Source organism: Lepisma saccharinum, chromosome 20 (assembly GCF_977018435.1).
Source record: "Lepisma saccharinum chromosome 20, izLepSacc3.1, whole genome shotgun sequence".
NCBI classification, from domain to species: domain Eukaryota; kingdom Metazoa; phylum Arthropoda; class Insecta; order Zygentoma; family Lepismatidae; genus Lepisma; species Lepisma saccharinum.
Window position 1 is genome coordinate 26809889 of NC_139248.1, and position 24339 is coordinate 26834227.

At 35.2% G+C, this 24339-nt stretch overlaps 1 protein-coding gene across 5 annotated transcripts in view; it reads left to right on the forward strand.

Moving 5' to 3' along the window:
* ab (BTB/POZ-zinc finger protein abrupt) overlaps positions 1–11861 on the forward strand; it is a 106284-nt gene extending 94423 nt beyond the window's left edge. For all 5 annotated transcript variants that reach the window (XM_083142270.1, XM_083142269.1, XM_083142271.1 and 2 more), the window contains exon 7: positions 6683–11861. In XM_083142270.1, the coding sequence (XP_082998396.1) occupies positions 6683–7587 (905 nt within the window). In that variant the 3' untranslated portion in view covers positions 7588–11861. The remainder of the gene's footprint in view (positions 1–6682) is intronic.
* Positions 11862–24339: the final 12478 nt, after the last annotated feature.

Below are 24339 nucleotides of genomic sequence, written 5' to 3' on the forward strand. Positions count from 1 at the left end.
GGTGTATTGTGTGCACAGTTTTTAATGAACAAATTGTACTTGTTCATAAATAAAACAGAAAGAGCGGCTGTGACAGCTTATTCCTAAAAATAAAGTGATCTGCGTAGTATGCCAGATATATCGTACTCTTAATTCCTCTCACAGTGGATATAAATGCGATGCAATAGTTAGAAGAAATAGACATGTATATTAATCAGACTTTAAAAAAGTATAATGCACATAGAGCTCAGGTATATGTTACAACAAACAACAATTTATTCAGTTGTTTCTGCAGTAGTATATTTTTTTGGCATATAACTTGATATGATTCTTAGTGAATTTGTTTAAAATTATGCAAAATATACAGTGATCTTTCAACAGAAGTATTTTGGATCAGGAAATAGAGAAATGTTACTTTAGATTAAAAAATCAGTGTGTACTATTGTGTTGCATTAATATTATGTTAAAATATTAACTTTGATCATTTGTTTGTAAACTGACAAAGCAAATTGTCTTGATGGCTAAAAATATTACTAATAAAAATATTGCAGAAAATATTATGATTGTGAGTTTTTGGTAAGATATGTTTTAATCTGTCTAACATGTAAAAGGAAATGTGAAATGCACAGATTGTGTTTTCATAGGGAAAAGAGCATTGAATTGGGCTCTGGAACAATGCACACTGTTAACAGTGAAACTGAAGAATCGAGAAAACTGGCACTTTCAAGTGAAGAAACTTAAAGCATACAAATAGGCATGTCGGACAGGTGTTCTCAGGCAGATGGGTTCAGTCAATTTTGTATCTGTTTTCTAGAATTAACACAGCTTTCAATTTTATAAAATGGCAGGCCATTCAACAGAATTTGATTCTCTGAAGATGAGAGCTTTGTAAGTTCTTGAGTTATTGGATGCACATCCAACCTGGCCAATCACCTGAGAAAGCATTGAATAGGCATGTGCTATGTGTAACATGTAGGCTTGCCAACTCTAAAAGATTAAACTGCGTTCGATACCCGGTGGAGGCATAAAATGGACTTAAAACACTAACTCAATCAATCAATCTAAAGATTAAAATTCCGGGAGATTTCTTTACAGCATACAAACACTTTAGATTGAAATGTTCTGGAAAACTAATGTCCTGAATATCAGCTGTTATCTGTTTGTGGTCTTGAATAAAGTTGATCAAGACAACCTAGCAACCACAATTTGTAAGTAAACGTAACAAAATCAATATACTGATACAGACTCCTTTGAAGCGGTAATACTAAAACAAAATTCTTCAAAATGAGGTACTACAAATTTATTTAAACCAAACAATAAATTTAAAAATTAATATTTGAAATTCACTTAATCCCACTGTAACATACAATGAACAAAATTGGATTGAGGAAAAAAAAATAGTTTTTTTCAGCTCTTTTGTAGAAGTTTGGTGCAAGTATGATTTAAACTTCTTATTTCCCCCCCTCTAATTTACTTAACCTTCTAGCAGGCGCGTGACACATTTTTTACGTCATTTAGTATCATTCATTATGAGCAAGGATTTTTATAATATAAACGTAAATTTTTTTGGGTCTACATTTATTTTTATCATATCTGAGGTTAATATAAACGTATTGAAATACAAGTTAGAATGCTGAAAAAAAAAATACAGTACGTAACTTATTACATAATTATAGCGCACCACGCTTTTCATCAGCAGGCGCATGTCGTACTTTTTACGACAAATATTCCTGCTCAAAACCTAAATGTTACAAGTAATTTTTAAATTTTTTTTCAGCATTCTAACTTGTATTTCAATATGTTTCCTTTATATTAACCTCAGATATGATATAAATAAATGTAGACCCAAAAAAATTTACGTTTATGTTATAAAAATCCTTGCTCATCATGAATGATACTAAATGATTCACTGTCATATTGATTGACTTCTATATATTCGTCACTATCACTTTCCAATTCATGTGATCTCTCTTCATCAGAAGAAACTTGAAGGATACGCTGAATTTCGCTCACGTCTACGTTTTGTCGACTTATTTTCAACAATGACCTGACGAGAAAATTACAGAACAGGAGCAGGTGCGCAGCACAAACTTTACGACACGGTGTTCTGATCTGAAAGAAACAACAATTGACAGAGTATAACATATGGATTAGTAACAATGACTGCTAATATACAACACAAAATACCTCTTTGAGGAATACATAAAAAGTATAGGTCGACAAATTCAAAGGAAACACAAGAAAATTAAAGAAAATTACTTTTGGCGTAAATTTTGCGCAGGCGCGCCTGCTCGAAGGTTAAACAATGACTCGTTTGCAGCAAGAAATTTCTTCACTCAGCAAATGCATTTCAAATGAAAATAAGACGTATAATAATACTAAATCTTGTCACTCCGGGATCTAACAAAGTTTGTTCAGGAGATCAGTAAAGTTAGTTTGATTCCGGGAGACCCGGCCATTTTAGGAGCCTTGGCAAGCCTAGTAATGTGCACTATTACATGTACACCGTACATTAGTATATAATCATCCCCATCACATTAGGCACGAGTGTATCATCACTTTAAGAGAAGTCCTTTACAAAGCAAAGGTTAACATGTATGGTTCACTACATCTGCCAGTGTCCAGATGAAACTGTAAGCTTTTCTCTGAAAAGGGTTCATATGAAAGCCTTCTTATCCTAGAAAATTTGGTATAAATATATTTGATCACTTTGGATATCTTGTAATGCATGTTTCTTTTATTAATAACTTAAGACAGTGAACCAAATTCACCAGATAATTAGTCTGTTATTGCCTAATAGAATGAAAGGTCAGCACTGAAATTAATGAAGATTTAATTTTCATTCATGTGAAATTTTCAAGTGAAGATCTGACACTTGTTTTTATTACAGAACAATGAAATGCTCTGTGAATGAGGTTTAACTGATGTTATAGTTGATTGTGTTAAGTCTTTAAAAACTTAATTGTTGTTACTCTTGTGTGTGGTGTGTGCATGTGTGTACATAACAAAAGAGTAGGTCTCAGTTTTCAGGGAAAGAAAAGCAGTTACACCTTAATATCCTGAAACAAATACTTTGTTTATCTGCAAATTGAGTATGAATAGTTCTATTAATATAGCCACTACTGCATTAATATCAAGTGGCATTGACCACTGAAAATAAGATAAGTATTCATAACCAGTTTCACAGATATGTAAGTATTTGCATGAAGTACATTTACGTGGAAAACAATGTGTGTTTTAGGTGGCTTGAAATTTTCAATGGAACAAGATATAACAGGAATTCAAGATGTTCCTTCTCCTTGTAACAGCAAGCCTGCTCTAATATAAGATGCTTTTCCTAGTAAACATCTTTTCAGTGCTATTTTGTAATGATTATACCCCAGGAACACTTTTCCCTGTTTGCTTATGTCATCTGCGTACACAGTGATTAATACAGCTGTGGTAATAGTAACAGAGTATTTTGTGAGTAGTAAAAATATTGAGTATGCACGTGTAGGTGTATGTATCTGCACTTGACCAATTTAGTTTTTGTAAGCAGTGTAAAGGTGGCAGGTTCTACGTCATACATTTTGCACCTGTTTTCTAACACAAGGTTTGCATGTATACAAGACACACATGTGGCATCTTGGAACAAATATCACAATTTTTAAAAAAAATGATATTGTGCTTCAGGTACTCAATTCTTATTCCTCAGTATGATAAAGAGGTCATATTGCACAGTGTTGTATTCTCTGCAGGGGGAAAATACAAGAAATGTCAAGGTCCTTTTTATCTTATTCTTTCTGTTCTCATGCACTTTGTGTATAGCCACAGGGTGGATCAGAAATATGTCCACATTTGAAGTAAATGTAGTGTGTTAATGTATAATGTAGAGGGGAAATGGTGAATGGTATATTAAAATTGAAACCTTATTTTATCATTTCAGATAAAAGTCATGCACCCAAACTTAACGTTATTAGTGAAGATGGCACTGAACATGCACTGGCAATTGCAGTGTGGGCGATTTCATACTAGAATGATCGCCCATGCTGCAACTGTATCTTGCTGCTGCATGTTCAGCGCCATCTTGGCTAATGACGTATGCTTGTGCACGTGACTCTTATCTGAAATAAAATGAAGTTTCAAGTTTAATATATGGTTGACCATTTTCCTCTAGATTGTACAGCAGCCAGCTCATGAGAAGATCCCCAAACGAGGGGTGACATGGAGCGGGGGTGAAGGGAAGGACCAGCCCATTTCCAGATTTTAGGAGTAGCAGAAAGTATTCCGCTGCAGTCTAGTGTTCTTTAGGAAGTGCGTGGAGTTGATTTGCGTCAATCACACAGATCGTGTCTCTGCGGCAACAGTTTGCTCCTTTTTTTTCAGTGTCCAAAATACTTTTGTATTCCTTATCCTGTGCATTATTTAAACTGTATTTCCAATAATCTCAAAAGAATATTCGGCAACAACTTTAGGGTTACCAGATAACACTTTAAAAAAGAGGACATTTTTAGATTGCAAAAAGTTAGCTTTCAGCGAAGATGCATCACTTCGAACACAGGTTTTGTGCTTACTGTTTTTTTCTTGAGCTTATAGATCACAGACACCGTTATGTCTGACTATTCTAATATTTATTCAATATGCCCGTAATATTATACGGTTGTAAAACTCGGTCTCTTACTTTAAAATAATAACATAAATTGACATTCTGCCTTGGAGTTGTTTCTTCCAGGCCTAAAATCAGGAAACTGTTTTTATAAGTCGTCACTAAAATGACATTAAGTTTCGGCATGGTTCAGATAGCTGATCCACAGAACTTCACTTCCCCACTGCCATGTAACAGTTAAAAACTGTTTATTTCTGAATTCTGATGTCATGAAACTCAAATTAAAGAAAGCCACGGCGGCATATTCTTGCCCATTGTTAGAAACTTGCTGCTCAGCACGAGCCACGGTAGATATCACAAATGCTTTGAAATCAAAACCTCATGTGGCGAGCGGGGACAACAGAAGAGACTCAAAGGTCCAACAATTTTTCTTTGTTGTAAGAAAAAATTCTTGGCTTTGCGCTTGCAACTTTGTGTGTCGTATTTCTTTACTTTGAAATTGAAGACTGAAATAACATTAACAATTATTATTAAATAACATTTGCTTCCAAATCTTGAAGTTAAGCAGTTGTCTTTATCCCAGAAAAGAGGACATTCTCAAATTTTCCTAAAAACCCACCCGGACAATTTTTAGGACCTGCAAAAGAGTTTTGTCCTGGTAAAAGAGAACGTCTGGTAACCCTAAACGACTTGCATCGCTGCACCGGTTACAGTGAGCCCTCGTGTCTTTCTGACTCAGGGTGATCTCCCCCAACCCTAATAGTGGAGTCGCCTGTCGCTATGTCGCTACACTTCCGTTGGGATCATCTGAGCGGTGACCTGTATGTATAACTGCTTCTGTACCAGCGTAAAATGTTGAATTGATTTTCTTCCTCTTTAGATTGCTTGTGGAAGATAAATGAATTGCTTGTGGAAGATTAATGATGATTGGTTGAAATAAATGAAACTGGAAAACAAACTGACCAGTGCCAAAATTTCCAGTGGCAAGGTTGTGAACTATTTATAATTTTACTGGTTTAAAATACAGTACAACATGGTTATATTCACTAATTATGGCCCATACGAATCAACTGCTTACAACATGTTCAAATTTTGTTTTGTTGAAGCATCAGCCAGGATATCACAAAGGTGATATTCTTGGATACTAAAAATTTGTCAAAATTATGTAGATGTCACCTCTTTGGCAGAACCTTTGAGAAGACCTAAACATAAGAGCTACTAGTTTCCTTGTAGTTAAAACCAGAAAACTGTGTTTCTGCTTTGCTTTTTTCAGTTGTTCAGTATTTTTGTTGCTGCTTCCTAGCTGCATTTTAGTCACGTTTCTCTGCAATGAAAAATCCATATTTTACTTCTGTTCAAGTGCAGAGAGTTTCCTTAGTTCCAGTAGCTTAAACACCTGGTCATGTTGATTTATTTTTGGAAGATTTTAGACTGAAGCAACAAAGGACATGTGCCTTCAGTCTATAAGCAAGCATTCGCCACACATGCACGAACTACAGGCTGAGGTAACATGATGCATGTCATTGTTAAAATGACCAAGTCCAAACGACACATGCAGCTAGCTCATCATGTTGCTTTGGGGAGAGCACCCTTAATTAATGTTGTTTTTGGTGATTTTTAGATCATCAGCTTCTGACCTCTGATGATCAGGGAGCTCCATATCATACTTTTTATGTTATCATTTATTATTATTCCAGATTTTCAATTTTCTGTGAAGCAGTCAGCACAGGAAGAATTTTTGTTTATTTGAACTCTTGTTTTTTTAAATTTATATTTATAGCTAAGAATATGACTAACTCCTGACAATATTGTATCTAAAGATATCTGTTTGGTGGTTACGGGGAGATAGGTAATTTACTCTGATAAGCTTACTATTATTTTTTTCAAGCCAATTTTGCTTTGTGATCAATTCAGTCACCCGTCTGGTGACTCGCGCTACTTGCCTGACAAAGCCACCAGACGGGTGACAAAATCGATCGCAAAGAAAAATTTGCTTGCAATAAATTAATAGTAAACTTATCAGAGTAAATTCCTGAGAATATATTTTTTGTGTCTGGAATGAAAGTACACAATTTCATTCAAGAGTTTATTAATTGTGTGGCAACTTGTATTTTGCAGTGACAAGAAGAGGCCTAGACATGATGAGAGTACGTGCAACTGATCCTCGGCCTTGCCCGAAATGTGGGAAAATCTATCGTTCAGCACACACTCTACGAACCCATCTTGAAGATAAGCACACAGTATGTCCTGGTTACCGCTGTGTGTTGTGTGGTACAGTAGCAAAATCTCGCAATTCCTTGCATTCTCATATGAGCCGTCAACACAGAGGTATTAGCACAAAGGATCTTCCTGTTCTGCCCATGCCAGCTCCCTTCGATCCCGATCTTGCTTCCAGGCTATTGGCAAAAGCTGGCGTTAAAGTTTCTGCCGCCGAGCTCGCAGCTCGTGCATCTCCCACCGGTCCACGTAGGTCCGATCTTCGTTTAGATCTGAAGTCAACAGGTAATATGGATTCTGGGTTGCCAGGTTCCTTGTCTATAACTGGTCCCATGTCCATGCCCCTTCGTCTGTCAGCACCTTCCGAAGGTGGCAGCAGTATTTGTGGTGGTGACGATCCTGAAGACCTTAGCGTGCCCAATTCTCGGTATGGTAGTGACGTACTCTCACCCATACCCAATTCCAATGCTACCCCAATAACTAGTTCAAATGCTGCCATGAATAACAGTACCAAAAGTGAAAAGTCCATGAAGTCAATTGATACTATTGCGCACAGTCTCGTTCATCCACGTGCTGAAACGGCTCCCACAACAGGGAGCGCAATCCTCGACACCTACCTCCAGTTCATCGCGGAGAATTCTAGTAATCTATCCATGAGTTTGAGTGAGCAGACGGTTGCGGCCGCGGCAATGGCAGCCGCAGCTGCCAAGTCTGCAGCAGCCGCAGACGGAAAGCTAGGCCTTAAGGATGAACTCGATTCGTCGGCAGATGAATACAGTGATGAAGAAGAAGTGAAAGGGGAATGAAACCTTTTCAAACAAAACCCAACTCCAGTCACCCTCCTGCCTTGCATGGATGAACGAAGAGGCAGCGAGGGCGAGCGAAAGAATCTCTTATGTAGGGTAAGGAAAAGTAAAAAAGGCAATTGTTGTGCAGTGCTTTAGAAACAAGAGGATTGCGAGCAGTTGTAAAACTTTCGTTAAATGTAATATTTTGCAGTATTCTTGGAAGTATTGTTCTGTTGCGAAATGTGTGTGTGTGTTAATGTAAAAGTATGGTTGAGTCGTTTGCGAGGGTGGCTAGCTGATGGAGATATTACTGTACTTGTTTAGTGTGTTCCTAGTGCGTGTGCGCGAGTCTGCTTTATGAGAATGTTAAAGAAGCTCTCTGATGTTTTTGAATGAATTAGCATGCTTTCTTATAAAAAAAAGCAAAGCAGAATATTTGTATGTTGCTTAGAATTATAAGTATACTTTCAATATGCAGAGCATTTTATCATAGAGAGAGAGAGAGATAAAGTATTAATTGCCGCAAGGTAAGAAAAAATAAGGTTGAATCTTTTAGTAATGTTGAGGAATTAGAGCAAAGCTGTACTTCCAAGAACACTGCTTTAAAGAAAGAGAGAGAAATAGAAGTGTATTGGTGTTAAAGTATAATGTTCATGACAAATATCTATGACAATGTGCCCATTAAGGTTCCTATTGACTCTGTTGTGTCAGAACTCCACTGAGGAAAGGGGGTTATTATTGTATTATTATTATTATTATTTTTAATTGAGAAAACAGAAGATAGAAGGTCCTCAGAGGGGGGAAATGCATCTTGAATGGTTCCTATCAAAGTCCAATAATTTCAGCTCACATTTTTGCACTTTGAAATAAACTATAAAAAATGTGAATAGCAGTAGACTGAAAAGCATGAATCACCCCTTCTCCAGAAGAAAGGAAAGAAAAGATTATGAATATTGCAGGATTATTTTTTTTGTTGTTACCTGCCAAAATTCTATTGACAGATTTTCATATACTCTGAAAAATCAATTTTTATTACACTCAAATTGTACAGTAGTTTATGTTGTTGAATTTCTTGTATGGATCAATTCTCACTTTGTTTTAAACTGATTTGTACACTTTTTTTTGTTCAATGGAAGATTTTTAATCTGAAGATATACTGTTAAATATGTTGTATTAGATCATGTGCATATTGCATTACATATTGTAAGTATCAGCAAAACCATTACAGAAACTGTTGGCAGTATTATTTTTTAACTTTCACTTTTTTTAAAAAAAAATGTATTTATTATAATAGTGAATGCTAATTTTTTTACATGTTGTTTAAATAATATTTTTGTGTGATATTAATTCTGATATTTGTAATTCAGTAATAATTGGTTTACTTATTTTATATGTATAATGCAATGTGTACATGGAGAAAAAATATTCTGGTGGTTGTTTAACAATGAACAAACAGTTAATTCATTGTTAGTATGAATTTACAGTGAATCAGGTTCCGATGACTTCCATGTCGCAGTTAGTTTGTAGTGCCCATGGCTTCCAGACGCTGTCATGTTTTTTAAGTGTTACACTCCGAGTAGATTATATCTAATTTTTTTAAGCTGATATACTCAAGGAAATGCTATTTGCATTGCAAGTCTAAATGCAGGTGATATCAGGGAATTATCACACTCATAGTCAGAATTGTTTTTAACTCTTCCTAGCGGTGCTTTAAAAGTACCCACCCAAGCAACACTGAAATGACATTTTTGTATCCATGACCATAATCATACTATCAGTGATGCAGTACGTATTCCTAATTTTTTGAGTTCAGGGAAGGTACACGTAACCTGGAGTAAAAAAAAAAAGAAAAATACAGAAACATGTATACGTCATATCAACTCAGCGCATAGCTTCTGGCAGGTAAACGCTTTCAAAGTAGCCGTAATAATCTTCCATATCTCTGAAAAATCTTCCTCATACTGACTATACACAGTATATCTTCCATTTTTTATGCAAGAACTATGCATCATTGTCACTTTTTTCTGTTGGTGTAAAATTACAGAAGTTTTTCCATAGTACTTATTTTTGTACCTCGCAACATGAGGTCGAGCGGACCTCTTTTGTTGGTCTGTTCACACCAGACATTTTAATAATCTTCTCTACTGCTGGTGGAAATGCATTACTGGTTAAAAATGAATTCCTGTAAATAAACTTGTGTATAGTTAAAACATAACTAGAAATGACATGTGGTGTGAACAGTCTAATACGTCATTAGTGAATATAAGGTGCTGTAATAATGTCCTTCACCATGTTACCTCCTGTGCTACATATTTGTGCATTCGTTCAGTTGTTACATAGCAGCTATTGTTTTATTTTAACTCACTAGATAAATAGAAGTATGACCATGACAAGTCATTTGGAGGTAACTGTGTCGTCTATACCCCCCTTCCCCTGCTACTGATCAAGTTTTTTTGTTGGGTTTTGCAATCGAACATTAAGATGCTCTGTGTTAGTTGTTGCTATTTAGATTTTGTGCTAAAGAAAAACACACAAAAAAAAACATTTTTTTTTTCTGCCTGGGAGATGTGACACCCCACTTGTTCCGGTTAGTGTTCACGTCATGTTTTGGCTCATGACTTATATTAGAATTTACTAAACCTAAATGCTGAATGAGTTTGTCATGAGTCATACATTCTTCAGTATATGGAATACAAGACGAAAGAGATAACGGTGCTTATATTGCTTGTATAGTTTTTAGCCATAGGATGAAAGTATTTGTATATATTAATCTTTAAAAAGAAAAAGAGTTAACTGCTGCAAGCTGTATGCTATAGTAACAATTGTGGCTTTGTTGGAGGTTAGGTATAGCATGTAGTTATACTGGCTATGTTTCACCTGTGTAAGTTTCCGCCTATGAACCGTAACAGGTTGATAAACCCCCCAGTTGTACCGTCACCTCTCCTGTAGATGTATGGCAATGAGACTTGGTGGTCCTGCGAAAATGGCAGGCAGAAAACAGTCTACCTCATTCTCACCATGTTATGTCCCTTAATGTCTTGTTATTTGTATGGTATGTAGAGCAAGATGTGCAGTGTTTTGTAAACTTGGTAGTACAAGGACTACTTAAGTGTCATTCAAGAAAAAATAATAATAATAAAAAGTTGTTAGTTTTATAAGGTTCTTTTCCAGACCGGTGGAAACTGGATGTTTTGTGTACAACAGTTTGAATTTAAGTGTTGCAAAAATGATGAAAAATTGTTGCTTTTATCATCGGAATCCACTCTTAACCAGTTACCTCAATTTATTTTAATTTTGTTTTAATGTGAATATCGCCTTGTTTTTTTTTTAAAAAAATCAAATTTCCTGCATGCTTTTTTTTAATTTTTTTGAAAATTGTAGTGTCTATTCTAGGATGAATTATGTTTATGTGAACTTTGTTACTTATTCTTTTCTGTAATTTTTTTTTTCATATTTCCAGTATGTGTAATAATAGACACCTCCTTTGTGGTGAAAGTTGTAGAAGTGAGGATGTGTTTCATGTTTGCGAGCTTATTTAAAAAAGAAAAAAGCAAATGTTGTATACTCAGTGCCATATTTACAGATTTTTTTCCAAGGGCTCGGCAGGCAAAAGTGGTTCCTATGTAGAGTACAGTTCCTCAACAGTAAAAGCCATTGTTAAATATGTTTATATGCAAATTCCTTGCGAATTGTTATGATTTTATGATTTCATACATCATTTTTTTTTCTATTAATCGATTGTAAGTGCTGGAACTTGGCACATTGTGTGGAGGTTTGTTTGTTTATCATTGAGAGTTTTTTTTTTTTATATACACCAGGAGGATTGTTTCAGTAAACTTACAGCTCTCTTACTATTAAATGCTATGTTATCTGTTGCTTATAAGGACAGAATATGGGGTTATAAATAAATGTAGAAATATCTGAAATTGATAGATCAGGTTCTGCGTTAGTGGATAAGGAGACTCGTTTTTTTTAATATTTATGTGCAGGTTTTGCTAAAGCTAATCAATGAATAGGATCTGGAATTTTATGCAATGACATTTTTTCTTTTGCACATAGTCAAATTAAAATTATAAATCTTGGACGTTCAAGAAAAAAGCACTTAAGTAAAAAAAATGCAATTTTATGGCAGGTATTTTTTATGTTTATTCTTTTAATCGTAAACATTGTAGACATGATGTAAATGTTGGATCATCACTGTTAGGAATCTTTACACGTGCCCAATATAAAATTATAATATGCTCCTTATTGATTCAGTGAGACTTAAAGAAACAGAAAATCGCAGTTTGTGTTTACGTAAAATACTGTATTTGCTTAATTTAGTTTTCCACAATTGTATTTCTGGGCAACATTCAAAATATGATTTTTCTAAAAATTGCAATTTTTACTGGCAGGCTCAAATTTAAATTCATTTAAGTCTTATTTTATTTCATAATGTTTTAGAGTATGTAATTTGCATTTGCAAATGTTAGTTTAAAGCCAAACAAATCTTATGCCATATTTTTAAAAGTATGCTGAATCATTTCGGAGGTTTTGCTGGTGTTCTTCGATCATATGTATCGCTATTATCCATTCTGAAAAGACCAATTGCGTGCAAAGTTTGCTTGAAAGTGTATTTTATGTATGGAGTCATATAGAGAGTGTGGCTACAGTTTAAGAAAGGATCTGCCACTACTGGGAATGAATCATGCTACCTTTTAACCCTTATACGCTCAAGCTGTTTTCGTTGGTTTTTGCATGAACACCCAGTGTTATTAAATTCTGCAGTGTTTTAAATAAAATTGAATATCTCGGAAACGATGAACAGTGGAGTAACAAATCATGCCTCGTTTTGGGTTATAAGCCTGTGACAAAAACTGAAGAAAAAAATCCTTAATCAAGTACAAGAATAATAATAAGAAAACAAAGCTATTCTTTGCAAAGTTTTGAAATCTTCCAGCTCCCACAGAAGCATCGCCACTACGTGATAGTTAACAATGGTACTAACATGCTGCTATATAAGTGTTCCACTCACGCTGCAAAAATTAGACAATTGTTGACATGTTTGGAGAAATATTTCTAAAATAATACATGCCTTGTATATCCCCGCCCCCCAGTACAGTCAGAATAAAATTTCACTTCACTAATTAGTAATGACATCCTGCACTGTGGCCATGTGGTCCAAGGCATCAATATTTGAGCTTGGGCTACGTGATGCATGCTGGTTCGAGTCTCCTGGGGGAAGTGTAACAACTTTTCTCCTGAGATTTCAACCGGTGGCCACCCACCAATGTGAGGAAATCGGGGAGCTACAAATGAGTAGCGTAGCCCGGTCTTGGAAACCTACAATAACGACTGCGGGTTCATTGTGCTGATCACACTTCACCCCTTAACTGGTTGTATGCCCGGTAGTCAGTAAGTAGGCCCTGGTCCTCATGGGCTGTTTCACCGTGGGCTAAAAATTAGTAACGACATAACTCCATGCTCATGTAACAATTCAAACATTATCTGCGATGCAGTATGTTTCAAAAGTAACAAACTAAGACACTGCTTGGTACAAATATATGTTGGGCTTTGGCAACCTTTGTATAATTCACACGTTTACTTCGTTAACGTCTAAGAACTGAAGAAATACGAACGTGGGTGGGGATAAATAGCAGGCAAGTTGTTGAATGTGATAGTTGCAGCTGGTGGGCACGCTCCGTGGACTTCAAAGCCAGCCGGTCGTTAACGTAGCTAGCACGTCGACTATACCAGCTGAGCTTTTAAGGGTTAATCAAACATGAAGACCGTCTGCTCTATAGGATATGCATGGCAAGATCTCAGTTAGTGTGAAGTACTAAAGTAGCTGATGCAACAATTCGGTACTTAGTATTCACTTAAGCCATTGTTAGATACTTTTGAAATTTCATAGTTTAAAGGAGAGGTGTAGCATTCACATCATTGTTATTTTGTTTTCCTCTCTCATCATAGAGTTTGTTTTAAGTCCACTTTATGCACAGATAGACTTATCGGGACTGGACCTACAATTTAAAATCAGATCCAAACCACTATGTGCCTCTACTGGGTATCGAACCTGGGATCCCTTGATTACAAGGCGATGGCGTTACCACTAAGCCCTCAGGGAGGCTCCTCTTCATCATTGATTTTCATACAAAACAATGTAGAACCAAACAGACATTGAGTTGAACCTGGTAGAAAACTGTTGATATTTACGTATTATAATATAAAAGCATTGTTCACGGGAAAGAATCTTCCTGGTGATTAGAAAGAAAAATCATTGTCCTGTGTATAAATGTATGTTATTATCTTCCTGAAAGGCTTATTGTTGAGGGACTCTGTGCCTTGTACAGCATGATATTAGAGCAGGTGTCAAATAGTTTTCAGTCTACTCGACTGTTCAGGTGTTCACAGTTCCTATCTTGCTCCCAAATAAAAAGATACTTTTATAGAAGTAGAACCATGTATTTTGCTGTATAAGCAAGTAGAAGAGGCAATTTTTTTTTGTGTACTGGTAAAACAAAAAATATATATATATATATTTGAACTTTCACAACACAGGACTGCAGTACAGGGAGACTACAATAGACATCATCACACTTTCGTATCCTACATTCAGACATTGCCATGTTTTTGTACAGAATATAAACTCAGGTAATTTATTAGAGCAGTATTTTTTATTTTGTCCCAAAGATATTTTGTAAATATCTTGTAAATGATTGAAGTAACACTTCACTCAGGATAGACATATTAATAGGTAATTTTCCTCCCTCGTAGTCTGTGTTGTGAGGTCTTTTCGTAGAGTGTGCTCCAGTTATTTGGAGGCAAGAAATATGTCTTTGAGATATGATATATATATATTATATATAAATATATGTATAATGTCTGTGCATTTACTGTAGCATTTTTTTAAGATAACTGTTATTAAAAAAAAATGAGTCTATTCATCTCTCTAGGCCGGAGGATCAACTACCTGGTGATGGATTCCACAATTAGCAAAAGTAATTAATCTTTCCAGTGTCTTTGATGAGTTGTAGACGATAAAGCTAGACAGCAGGGGTGAACTCCCCCCCCCACTCCCAACCTACACCCAACTTCGCAGACTGACCAGACCAATGAATAATGAAAAATTCATTACGGGTGGCGTAAAAAGCGAGCATGAATTGATCATTCAGGTACTGTCAGATGATTTTTTCTTTTAAATGGCTAATTGCTTTCAAAATATACATACTTCGAAATAATTACCTTTCGGGTGGTGTCAAATTGAAGAAGAAATCCTAAACGTAGCCACGTAATTGGAAATGTTCATGTCTTCGGACATCAACACACATTTTCATGATATGTACATTTTACTTGTCATAACGCTAAAATATTAATTAGTTTAATTTTTATTTAAGAAAATGATAAAATGTTGGGTCTGGCCAGATGTTTCTTGTAACTGTTTAGACTTTCTTTTCTTTTTTTAACACTATGTAGTATTTCTGAATCTATGCAATTAGATTATATGGTAGTTAGATTATTTTATATATTATTAGTTTATATAAATATATTCAGAGTTATATAGGAAATAGTAGTTTAGATTATATAAAGCTTTATTTTTAACTTTCATAAAAGTTTACTAACACGCTAATCATTATGTAGTGTTTTGTAAATTTGCTTTGAAGTTCCGTAAACGTGACACTTCTTCGGTGTTAACAAGCTTGTTATGGTCTTTCCTGTCATTGTACTTGTTATGAAATGTGTCAATTGGATTAGCACTCAATATGTGTGTAGAAAGTATTTGTGCATTTACCCATGAAATTATATTATTTTTTTTTTTTATAAGTTTCAAATTCATAGTTGTAAGTTCCTTTTCAGATGTTTTGACATACAGTTAATCTATAACTACATTTAGAAGTGATTTACACATGAGTGGATTAAGGGGAAGGTCGAAGAGATCACCTCCTGTTAAAATTAAGTGTTATCTGAGTGAAGGTAATAAGGAGACAAACATTGAACTTACTCTGAACCTGGCAGATGACAGCTGAAAGAAAGTTGTTGTCCTCCTACGTCATCTGATTGTTAATCCACCACTGGATTTGAACATAATATAAATATTGTTCAAATGAATACTTTTAAGAATAAATTAACCTGCAGATGGCAGTACCTACTGTTTTCCTATTCGCTTAATGGAGTTTGCCAATCAAAATATACTCGCATAGATTTATTCAGTTCCTTATCAGCATATTATTCAGCCGAAGCAATATATGAAGTACAAGAAAGTACCAGTGTGAAAGAAATGACCATATTAATAGCCATATGTAAAATTGTTTTCTTGAAAGAATGTTATATTGTTAAATTATAGCTTAAATATAAAGTTCCTATGATTTAATTTCTAAAGCTTCCATGCAAATCTATACCTATAAGCTCACATAGAATAATTGCTATAGTAATTGCTTTAATGTGAAAGTTAATAGTACACAAAGTTCCTATGTCAAGTCAAATTATTACAGTTTAATACATTATTAAATGTTTTAAAATTTTAATAGGCTTGATTTAATTACAAGAATATCACAAAAATAATTATTTTTTCTATTAATTCTTTTAAACCAAGATCCAGCACATTTCATTTCTATCCTTGATTGTTTGGCAGTAGTGTTCCAATCTTTTCTGAATCAATCAGGGAAAGGAGTGCGCTATATGAGCACTCTAGAAATGGCTATATGTTCCTGTGTTTTATTTACATTATATATATGAACAAGTTCCTCGACTATATAATCCACTATAAATGCTGGCATCCGTTACTTTTAAAATTCAGTGCCATAGACTTGTAATCTTGAAATGTGATGTCCATCATAACATGATTCGTCTGAAAATATAGAAGAATGACTTGCTGCATACCCACTTGTTTATTTTGTTTACATGTGTGGTTTGCTACCCGTTGGGAGCTGCAGTCCAATGTTAACTCAACATTGCGAGAGGAATATACTTAAAGCAGAACACTCTGGGCCAAAATTCAGGAAACAGCAGCATCATACAGAGATTGCCCAATGGTAAAATGTTCGACAGGCCTTCACTGGACCTTTGTCCTGTGGCAACTGAACTGCTTTTAAAAAATTCCTCCTTTTGAGAAACTGCTATGATATTCCAAAATCTGCAAAATTACATCTGCTTAGACTTCTTCTAGCGCATTCACGTAAATTTCCATGTGGCTTGCTTAACCTGTTGTCTAGGTATATAATGTAAAATAGACTTACATAACTATGGGAGTAATGGGGATATCTAGACAATAGCGAAAGCAAACCACACTAACATTTCGCTTGAATGCTCTAGATGGAATTCTGAACAAAAGTATTTTTTGTAGGATTTGGAATATCATAGTGTTTTTTGAAAGGAGAGAAATTTTAAAACCAACTTCGCTGGCATCGACCCAAGATCAAGCATAGAGTTAAACTTAAAACTGCATGTCTGTAGTGGATTTAGGAAAATTTAACACCAAAATGGGGATCAGTAAAAGTCATTAAAATGTCTACCTCAGGTACCTCAATTTCTTGACGAGAAATCAGACAAGACTGTCATACTAAAAAAAGAACCTCTCTGTTATTTGGTGTGAATCAAATCTAGGTCTTCTTGCATAAGTCAGTCTGATAGATTAATTATTTATCTGTCCTATGTATATTATTTTTTTAAAGAATCTTCTACGTATACCTCTAGTACTTAGTAAGAACTTACAAGAAATATACTTCACCCCTGCATCTATTTATGGTATGTGCCTGCATTTCCTTGTCCACCACCATGACCAGATATATTTTCTGAATGGAAGATAAAGTATGTGATTCCATGTAATCAAGAAACACAATATCAGTTGCTAATGCCGTTGATACGTATTTGTTGGAAATAGATGTACGTACACACGTGTATGCGTGCGTGTTTACACATTCATTTGCCTTTCAGTGCCCTTTTGAAAGAGGTATACAGTATTCTCTACTTTTTCCGAGTGTATTTCAGTTCGAGTTAATACGGTGTAATTAAATTGATCGCCAGTAATTTTTTATTCAAATGATTCGAATTTGATATCCCAGTTTCTTAAATGTTCCGGTTGCTTGTTGCACTTATAATTGAAAATAATAACATTTTTGTCTGATCATTTCCCAGAGGGGGATCGACATTTTTTTTAAGAAGCACCTTTTGAGGTGCTTGAATGATGCATGAAAAAGCATAAAGCTTATTAAATGCAGTTTATGTTTTTGTTATTACTTATTAGTCATACCCTACATCAGTCTGCTAGAGTGTATTTCACAGTCTAGTAGATCATATATTCTCAGCATCCATGACCTATGTAAGTTTTAATCTCCTGATTTTCAGTCATTGCAGTTCCTGGTGGATTTCGTTAATTGTAAATGAACAAAACATATAAATATATATTTATATATAGTTGTTAATTGTCATCTGTAATAAAGCTTGGGAATATGTATGTAAATATTTTAACTATTCCATGCATATATTACTTATTCAAGTATAATTTTACACCAATGCAAAAATCTTGCATGAATCCTAATGTTCTCCTGCTAACAAATGTTGATGTACGTCAGTATTTTATTTAGCTTTTTATGTTGTACATTGTACTGTCCAGTGTCATAGTATTTATAGAAAGAAATTATTATTCCTGTACAATGTTCTGTATGCTTGCTTGTTAATGCTATTGTTATCTGATTATTATTTTATTTTTTAGGAAGTCAATTAATGAAATGTTTAAATGTCAATTGTAGAAAGGCTAGCTGAAGTAAGTGTCACGTTTATGGATCATTTGTAACGCCTTGCATCTAACATAAGCTTATTGTAAGGTTGGTTAATTTTTTGTAGTGTTAGTTCAGTATTTTTTACTTAGATATTGAGTGCTAAAGATCTAATCATCATAATAAGTTCCTCTGAAGAAAAATAAATGGCCTTTTCAATCATATTTAGTGAAGAAATTTGTTTTTTAAAAATAAACAGTGCAATACGTGTTTATGAATGCAATCCGAGAAGAAAAGTAAGCATTTAGCTATTGAAGTATCCGTGCAAATGTATGTGGAGAAATTCAGATATTCTGATTTAGATCTGTAGATGTTGCAGACCTCCAACAATAAAAAAATGTATACTTCTAACACACTCATTGAAAGGGGACCACGGCAGTGTCTTGGCACTAGCGGGGCAATGATATTTGACAGATCTCAATAGAGAAAGTTGCTCTGCATTTATTGGTCAAGATATGCAAAAATGCCAATTTATTTATTATTTTTGGTCTTTCTCTTTTTAGGCTAGGGAACTTTTTTTTATTTCATTACAGCTGGGAGTCCAGACATGATAATGTTACACTCAGGGTTGACCCACCGCATGCGTCCCCTTTCAGTCTCTGTGTTGAGCAAGAGACAAATCACAGGGTATTCTTGTTGGGTGTAATGGGAGACGGGTTCTACAAAGTTGATGCCTAATTCCTTAAAACTTGTATACGTGGTTAACAAAATATGTGCACAGACAATGGGTAATGCCTCATGTTTCCTGACTGTTGTACATGTTGTGGTGTGCATATTTCCAATCTTATACAGGGTGTCCACAGGTAATGAGATTCTAAGTAATGATGGATCACAAAATGGAACTGTTAGTCAATTTTCCCATACCACTTTTGTTACTCGTGTAAGTAATCAAAGGTTCATGATATATATATACATACATATATATTTTGTATAAAGGTGTTACTTCCTCATTTACAAGTACTTTAACTCACTTGAAGATAATCTACATCTCGTATTGTCTGTGAACACCTTGTATTTCTGTAAGTACAAATTAAAACTCTTATTATATTTTCATTACAACAATTGATACAACTAATAGAAATATTTTGTCTCATTTTCCGCCTTTATCCTGCATCATTGTGTAGACGAAGCTCAAATTCTTCTATCAACTAATACATATCGATCCATAAAAAGCAGGACGAAGCAACTCATCCATCATAATAGCACCCCAGACCAAAAGAAGAAGAAAAAAAGACAGCATTAGTAAACATTCATAAGACAAAATGTCTTTATAATACTCTGTAGTAGTTCCATCCCCAAAAGTGCTTCATTAGGTAGCCTCTTCATAACTGTGGATAATTCTCAGATCTTTAATTTCAGTATTGCATTGACGATATTGAAATGACCTTGCATACATTTTCCTTGTGGTTCATTTAAAACTTTTTAGTCTTACGGAAGAATACTCACAAAGTTTTATTGAGATTTTCAAAGCTGTCTTTCATAATTTTTCAGCATTAAACTCTTCACTCTGATTCATTGTAGTACAAGGTTGTGACTCTTCCATTGCAATTTTTTGTCATTTTTGTAGAATTTCATATTTCTTACATTGAGCAGAATGACTTGAACAATAAAATATTTAATCATTTATCATTCCTCCATTCATTAATGTAGGCATTTATGTTCAGTCAACAAGTTTGGGAGAGTGAACAATATATATTCACGATGACAAGGACAATGTTAATTTTTTTTTAATGTAAGCATCTTGTGCTTTTGTGCGTGTGTGAGAGAGAGAGATTGCTGAGTGTGTTTGTGAAAAGAATGCAAAAATTTAAGCCTCATGTGGAAATGCTCTCTTTTAATGAATCAACCTGATATTAATCTCAATATAAAAGACTGATATGTAGCTCTCATAATTTCATAATACTGTCCACTCGCAATAGTAGAAAAAAGCATCCTACTTGCATTGCATCTATACGGTATTCTAGTGGTCAACCTTGGTTTATTCTGGAATGCAACAACTGCATCGTGGAAAGCAGTGAGCAGCATTTTTGTAATTTTATAGGAAATGACTTACAAATTGACCAAGTGACCCAAATGTGTATACCAGGTATAGTTTGGAAACTATAAGAAAAATACTGGCATCTGATTGAAGTATGCATTGTTGATTAAATCAAACTATATCATGTCTATGGATGTTCACAGTATGCCTTAAAGGGTATCCATCCACCTTTGTTCCTATGCCAGGGTATATCAGCTTCACCCCTGCTGTCTTTCATCATCTGCGCATGCAAATCCCCAGAACCAGTGTCGGGAAGTTTCAGGATTTCCTTGTAATCAGTGAGTGGCTCCTCCGATCTATTAACACAAGAGTCCCCGTGACCCATTCCATGATTCCTTCCCTCGTACCCGACCCAGTCAATATTGGACTAGTCAGTGCACTGCGCTTTCTATAGGTTAGTGTCTTGTGCACATACAGCATCCTCCCCCTTCCCCTGTTTATACAGTACCTCAGCCGCAATGTAGGTTTAAGTCATATCACTATTTTATGAAGAATTTATTTACTATGTAAATCCTGAAGAGCCCAGGGAATTAAGAACATTTTAGTTTTGGTTATCAATAGGCTTATCTGTACTCCATATTAAAATATGTAAGGGTAAAATTGTATGGCATTTTGTAGAAAATTATAGTTTGTATATATTAACTGAAGTAGCATAACAATAAAGTGATTCGCCCAGCCAGTTATGTTCTTATCATTTATTGTTTCCATTGTCTGATATGTGTACCTAGTCTTACCATAAATACTGTCACAAAGTTTTAAGTAAATTGACACAAAATGCTGAGAGATATTGTAATATCCTAATAACATTACTGAAATGGATGCATGACAAATCAAAATCACAAATCATTATTCAAAATGGCCACGCTTAGCACGCACACATTCCGTAAGTCTTTGTGGCCATGCATCAATAGAATTACGCAACACATCGTCTGGAAAATGAGCAACTGCCTTCAGAAGAGACCGCTTTAAACTTTCAATATTGGGATGTCTATTCTTGCAAGCCATCTCCTGAAGCTTGGACCACAATTTGTAGTCCAAAGGGTATAGGTCCGGACTTGCAGAAGGCCAATCCGAAGTGGAAATTAAGTCTGGTACATTTACCTTCAGCCACTGCTGTGTTGTTCGGGCTCCATATGTTGGGGCTAAATCCTGCTGGAAGCTCCAGTTCTGACCATGGAAGAGAGTGTTGTTGAGATTCTTGACTAGTCTCTCAAGCACTGTCTGCTGGTACACTTTGGCTGATGTTTTTACCCCTTTTTCACATAAATGGAGCGTGCCCTCATAGCAAATGTTCCAGACTTCATTTCCACTTCAGATTGGCCTTCTGCAAGTTCGGACCTATACCCTTTGGACTACAAATTGTGGTCCAAGCTTCAGGAGATGGCTTGTAAGAAGAGACATCCCAATAATGAAAGATTAAAGCGGTCGGTCTCTTCTGAAAGCGGTTCTCATTTTCCAGTCGATGTGTTGCGTAATTCAATTGATGCATGGCCACAAAGACTTACGGAATGTGTGCATGCTAAGAGCGACCATTATGAATATTGATTTGTGATTTTGATTTGTCATGCATCCATTTCAGTAATGTTATTAGGATATTAAAATATCTCTCAGCATTTTGTGTCAATTTACTTAAAACTTTGTGACAGTATTTATGGTAAGACTAGGTACATTATTTATGTATGTTATAGAAAGCTGCTTTGGTTGCAAGCGTATGAAGTGCTCGACTTTTGATCTTGCCACCGAAGTTTACAGGCCTCGGCATGAGTGTTATTTGTGAGTGCCGCTCCCTTCATCAATTTCATCTAATCATCACTCATCCTTGTCACGATTAGCCAAAAGTGTCAGAAAAGCAGCATAAAATAACAAAAATACTAATAATATAATAATATTATCTTTCAGCAAGGAAACTGCAATTACAGAAGGTAAGATATATATTTGATTTCATGCTGGCAGAAATTGAAATATGTTTAGTGTTTTGAACAGTTAATCCTGTGTATGGCATTGAAGATTGTATTTAAACCTGGAAACGATACAAAATATGATTAAGGCTATAAAGAACAATATTTAATCAAATAATAGTAACATGTGGCGCAACAGCCCTTGAGGGCCAATGCCTACCTACGAACTGCTGGCTTCACTCCCACCTATACAAATGGTCAGCACAATGAACCTCCAGTTGTTTTTGCAGGTTTCCGCGACCGGGTTATGCTACTCATTTGTATAGATCAACCACAAGGAAAAAAACCTTGGGACTTATCGTCCCTGCCAAGCTTTCCCTTCTCCCCTCCACCTCGGGCCTTACAGAAGCATGGTCCACTCTCCCCCCTCACCTCCTCGCGGGAGTAAGGTGCACAAGAGTTGCGGGTCTGTGCAGGTTGTTTTGTTCGTGGTTCCACTATAGCTCCTTAATTTCTTCACGATGGTGATTGCCCACTGTTCCCATACACAGGCCGAAATCTCAGGAAAAAGTTGTTAGCTCCCCCCAGACACACAACTGTGTATGTCCCATAGCCTGAAACTAAAGCGTTACACCTTAGACTATGCAGCCATGATGCAGGAAATATTAAATCAAAACCACAGAATAATTTGGCATAAATTAATATTTATAATATATATGGAACCAGATAATACCATTACATTTAGTAATACAGGATTTAACTTTTATTAAACACATTACAAATAAAATATTGAACCAACTTGCTGAGTAGCTAAGAAAAATGTTTTCTATGATTTTAGTTTCTAACATTGTTTTGATTTGATTTAGTGTTTTAAGTCCACTTTATGTACAGTAAGGCTAATCGGGACTGGACCTACAGTTTAAAGTGGGATCCGAAACACTATGTGCCTCCACCGGGTATTGAACCTGGGACTTCTAACATTGTATTTTGGAACTTGTATGCTATGTAGGATCAAATAATTTTATGGTAACATTTGAAAGTCTTCATTATAAAACAAGAACATATTTCTATAATTTATTCTTCTGGGTTCAATGTGTTGCAAAGGATTTCATAATCATTAAAGAAAGTATGAAACATTTTAAAAGGGTAATATAAAGAAAATAGTCTTCCTACACTTTCAATTGTGAAAGTTTATATTTATACGTGTAATGATAGTGGGAATCAAATGGATCCATCGATAATTTGACAGCAGAGAAAATTAAAACAAAACATACATAGTGTATACCATGGAATGATTATTTAAACACAATTATCTATGTTTGTGAACTTGGAAAAGTATGTTTTAAAGTACCATATACTTTAATTCATAATATGTGAAGAGTGAAATCTGTATGGTCTGGTATCCGATCGAAGCTAGAATTTCACAGGAGCACTTGTGGAATTCTTGGTTATTTTAGCATGTCACCAAAACCACAAAGTACATGAGAAAAAAGGTTCAAGAATGAAATACTATGTCAGACCGAAAAAAATTCAAAACCAATGTTCTGTTTAGCATGACTGTAATTAAAGCGAAGATTAGGGTTCAACCCCACTCCCTCCCTAAACTTCTGACATTGGATTAATGGAATCCAGAAACCAAAATTGGCAACTCAATTTTCAACTACTTATTGAAATCTTTTGAGAGGATCTTGTGACAATGGAACCAAAATTTTCAAATATTTGGAATTGTGCAAAAGAGATTTTGTTCTTTGAATCGCAACCCCTCCATTTTCACTTCTGGCCGTCCTTTTGAGTATAGATATAACCTATTCGGCCAGTCCCATAAACAAATACAGTACATATATTAAGTTACCTTGCATAGTGACTGTATAAATAATACTGGTAAGTATGGGATCAGTCGGATCAATTACAGATGACCCCCCCCTCACCCCCGAAAGTTTTTCTGTGTATGGCCATATTGATTAGTGGCAAAGCAAGTTAAAGAGAAGGTGGTTTGATTTTCGGTAAGATATGAACGGGAGCGTAAATACCAGGCGCGGTTGGCCCTATAGCGCACAGGATCAGTGAACCCCCAGTAATA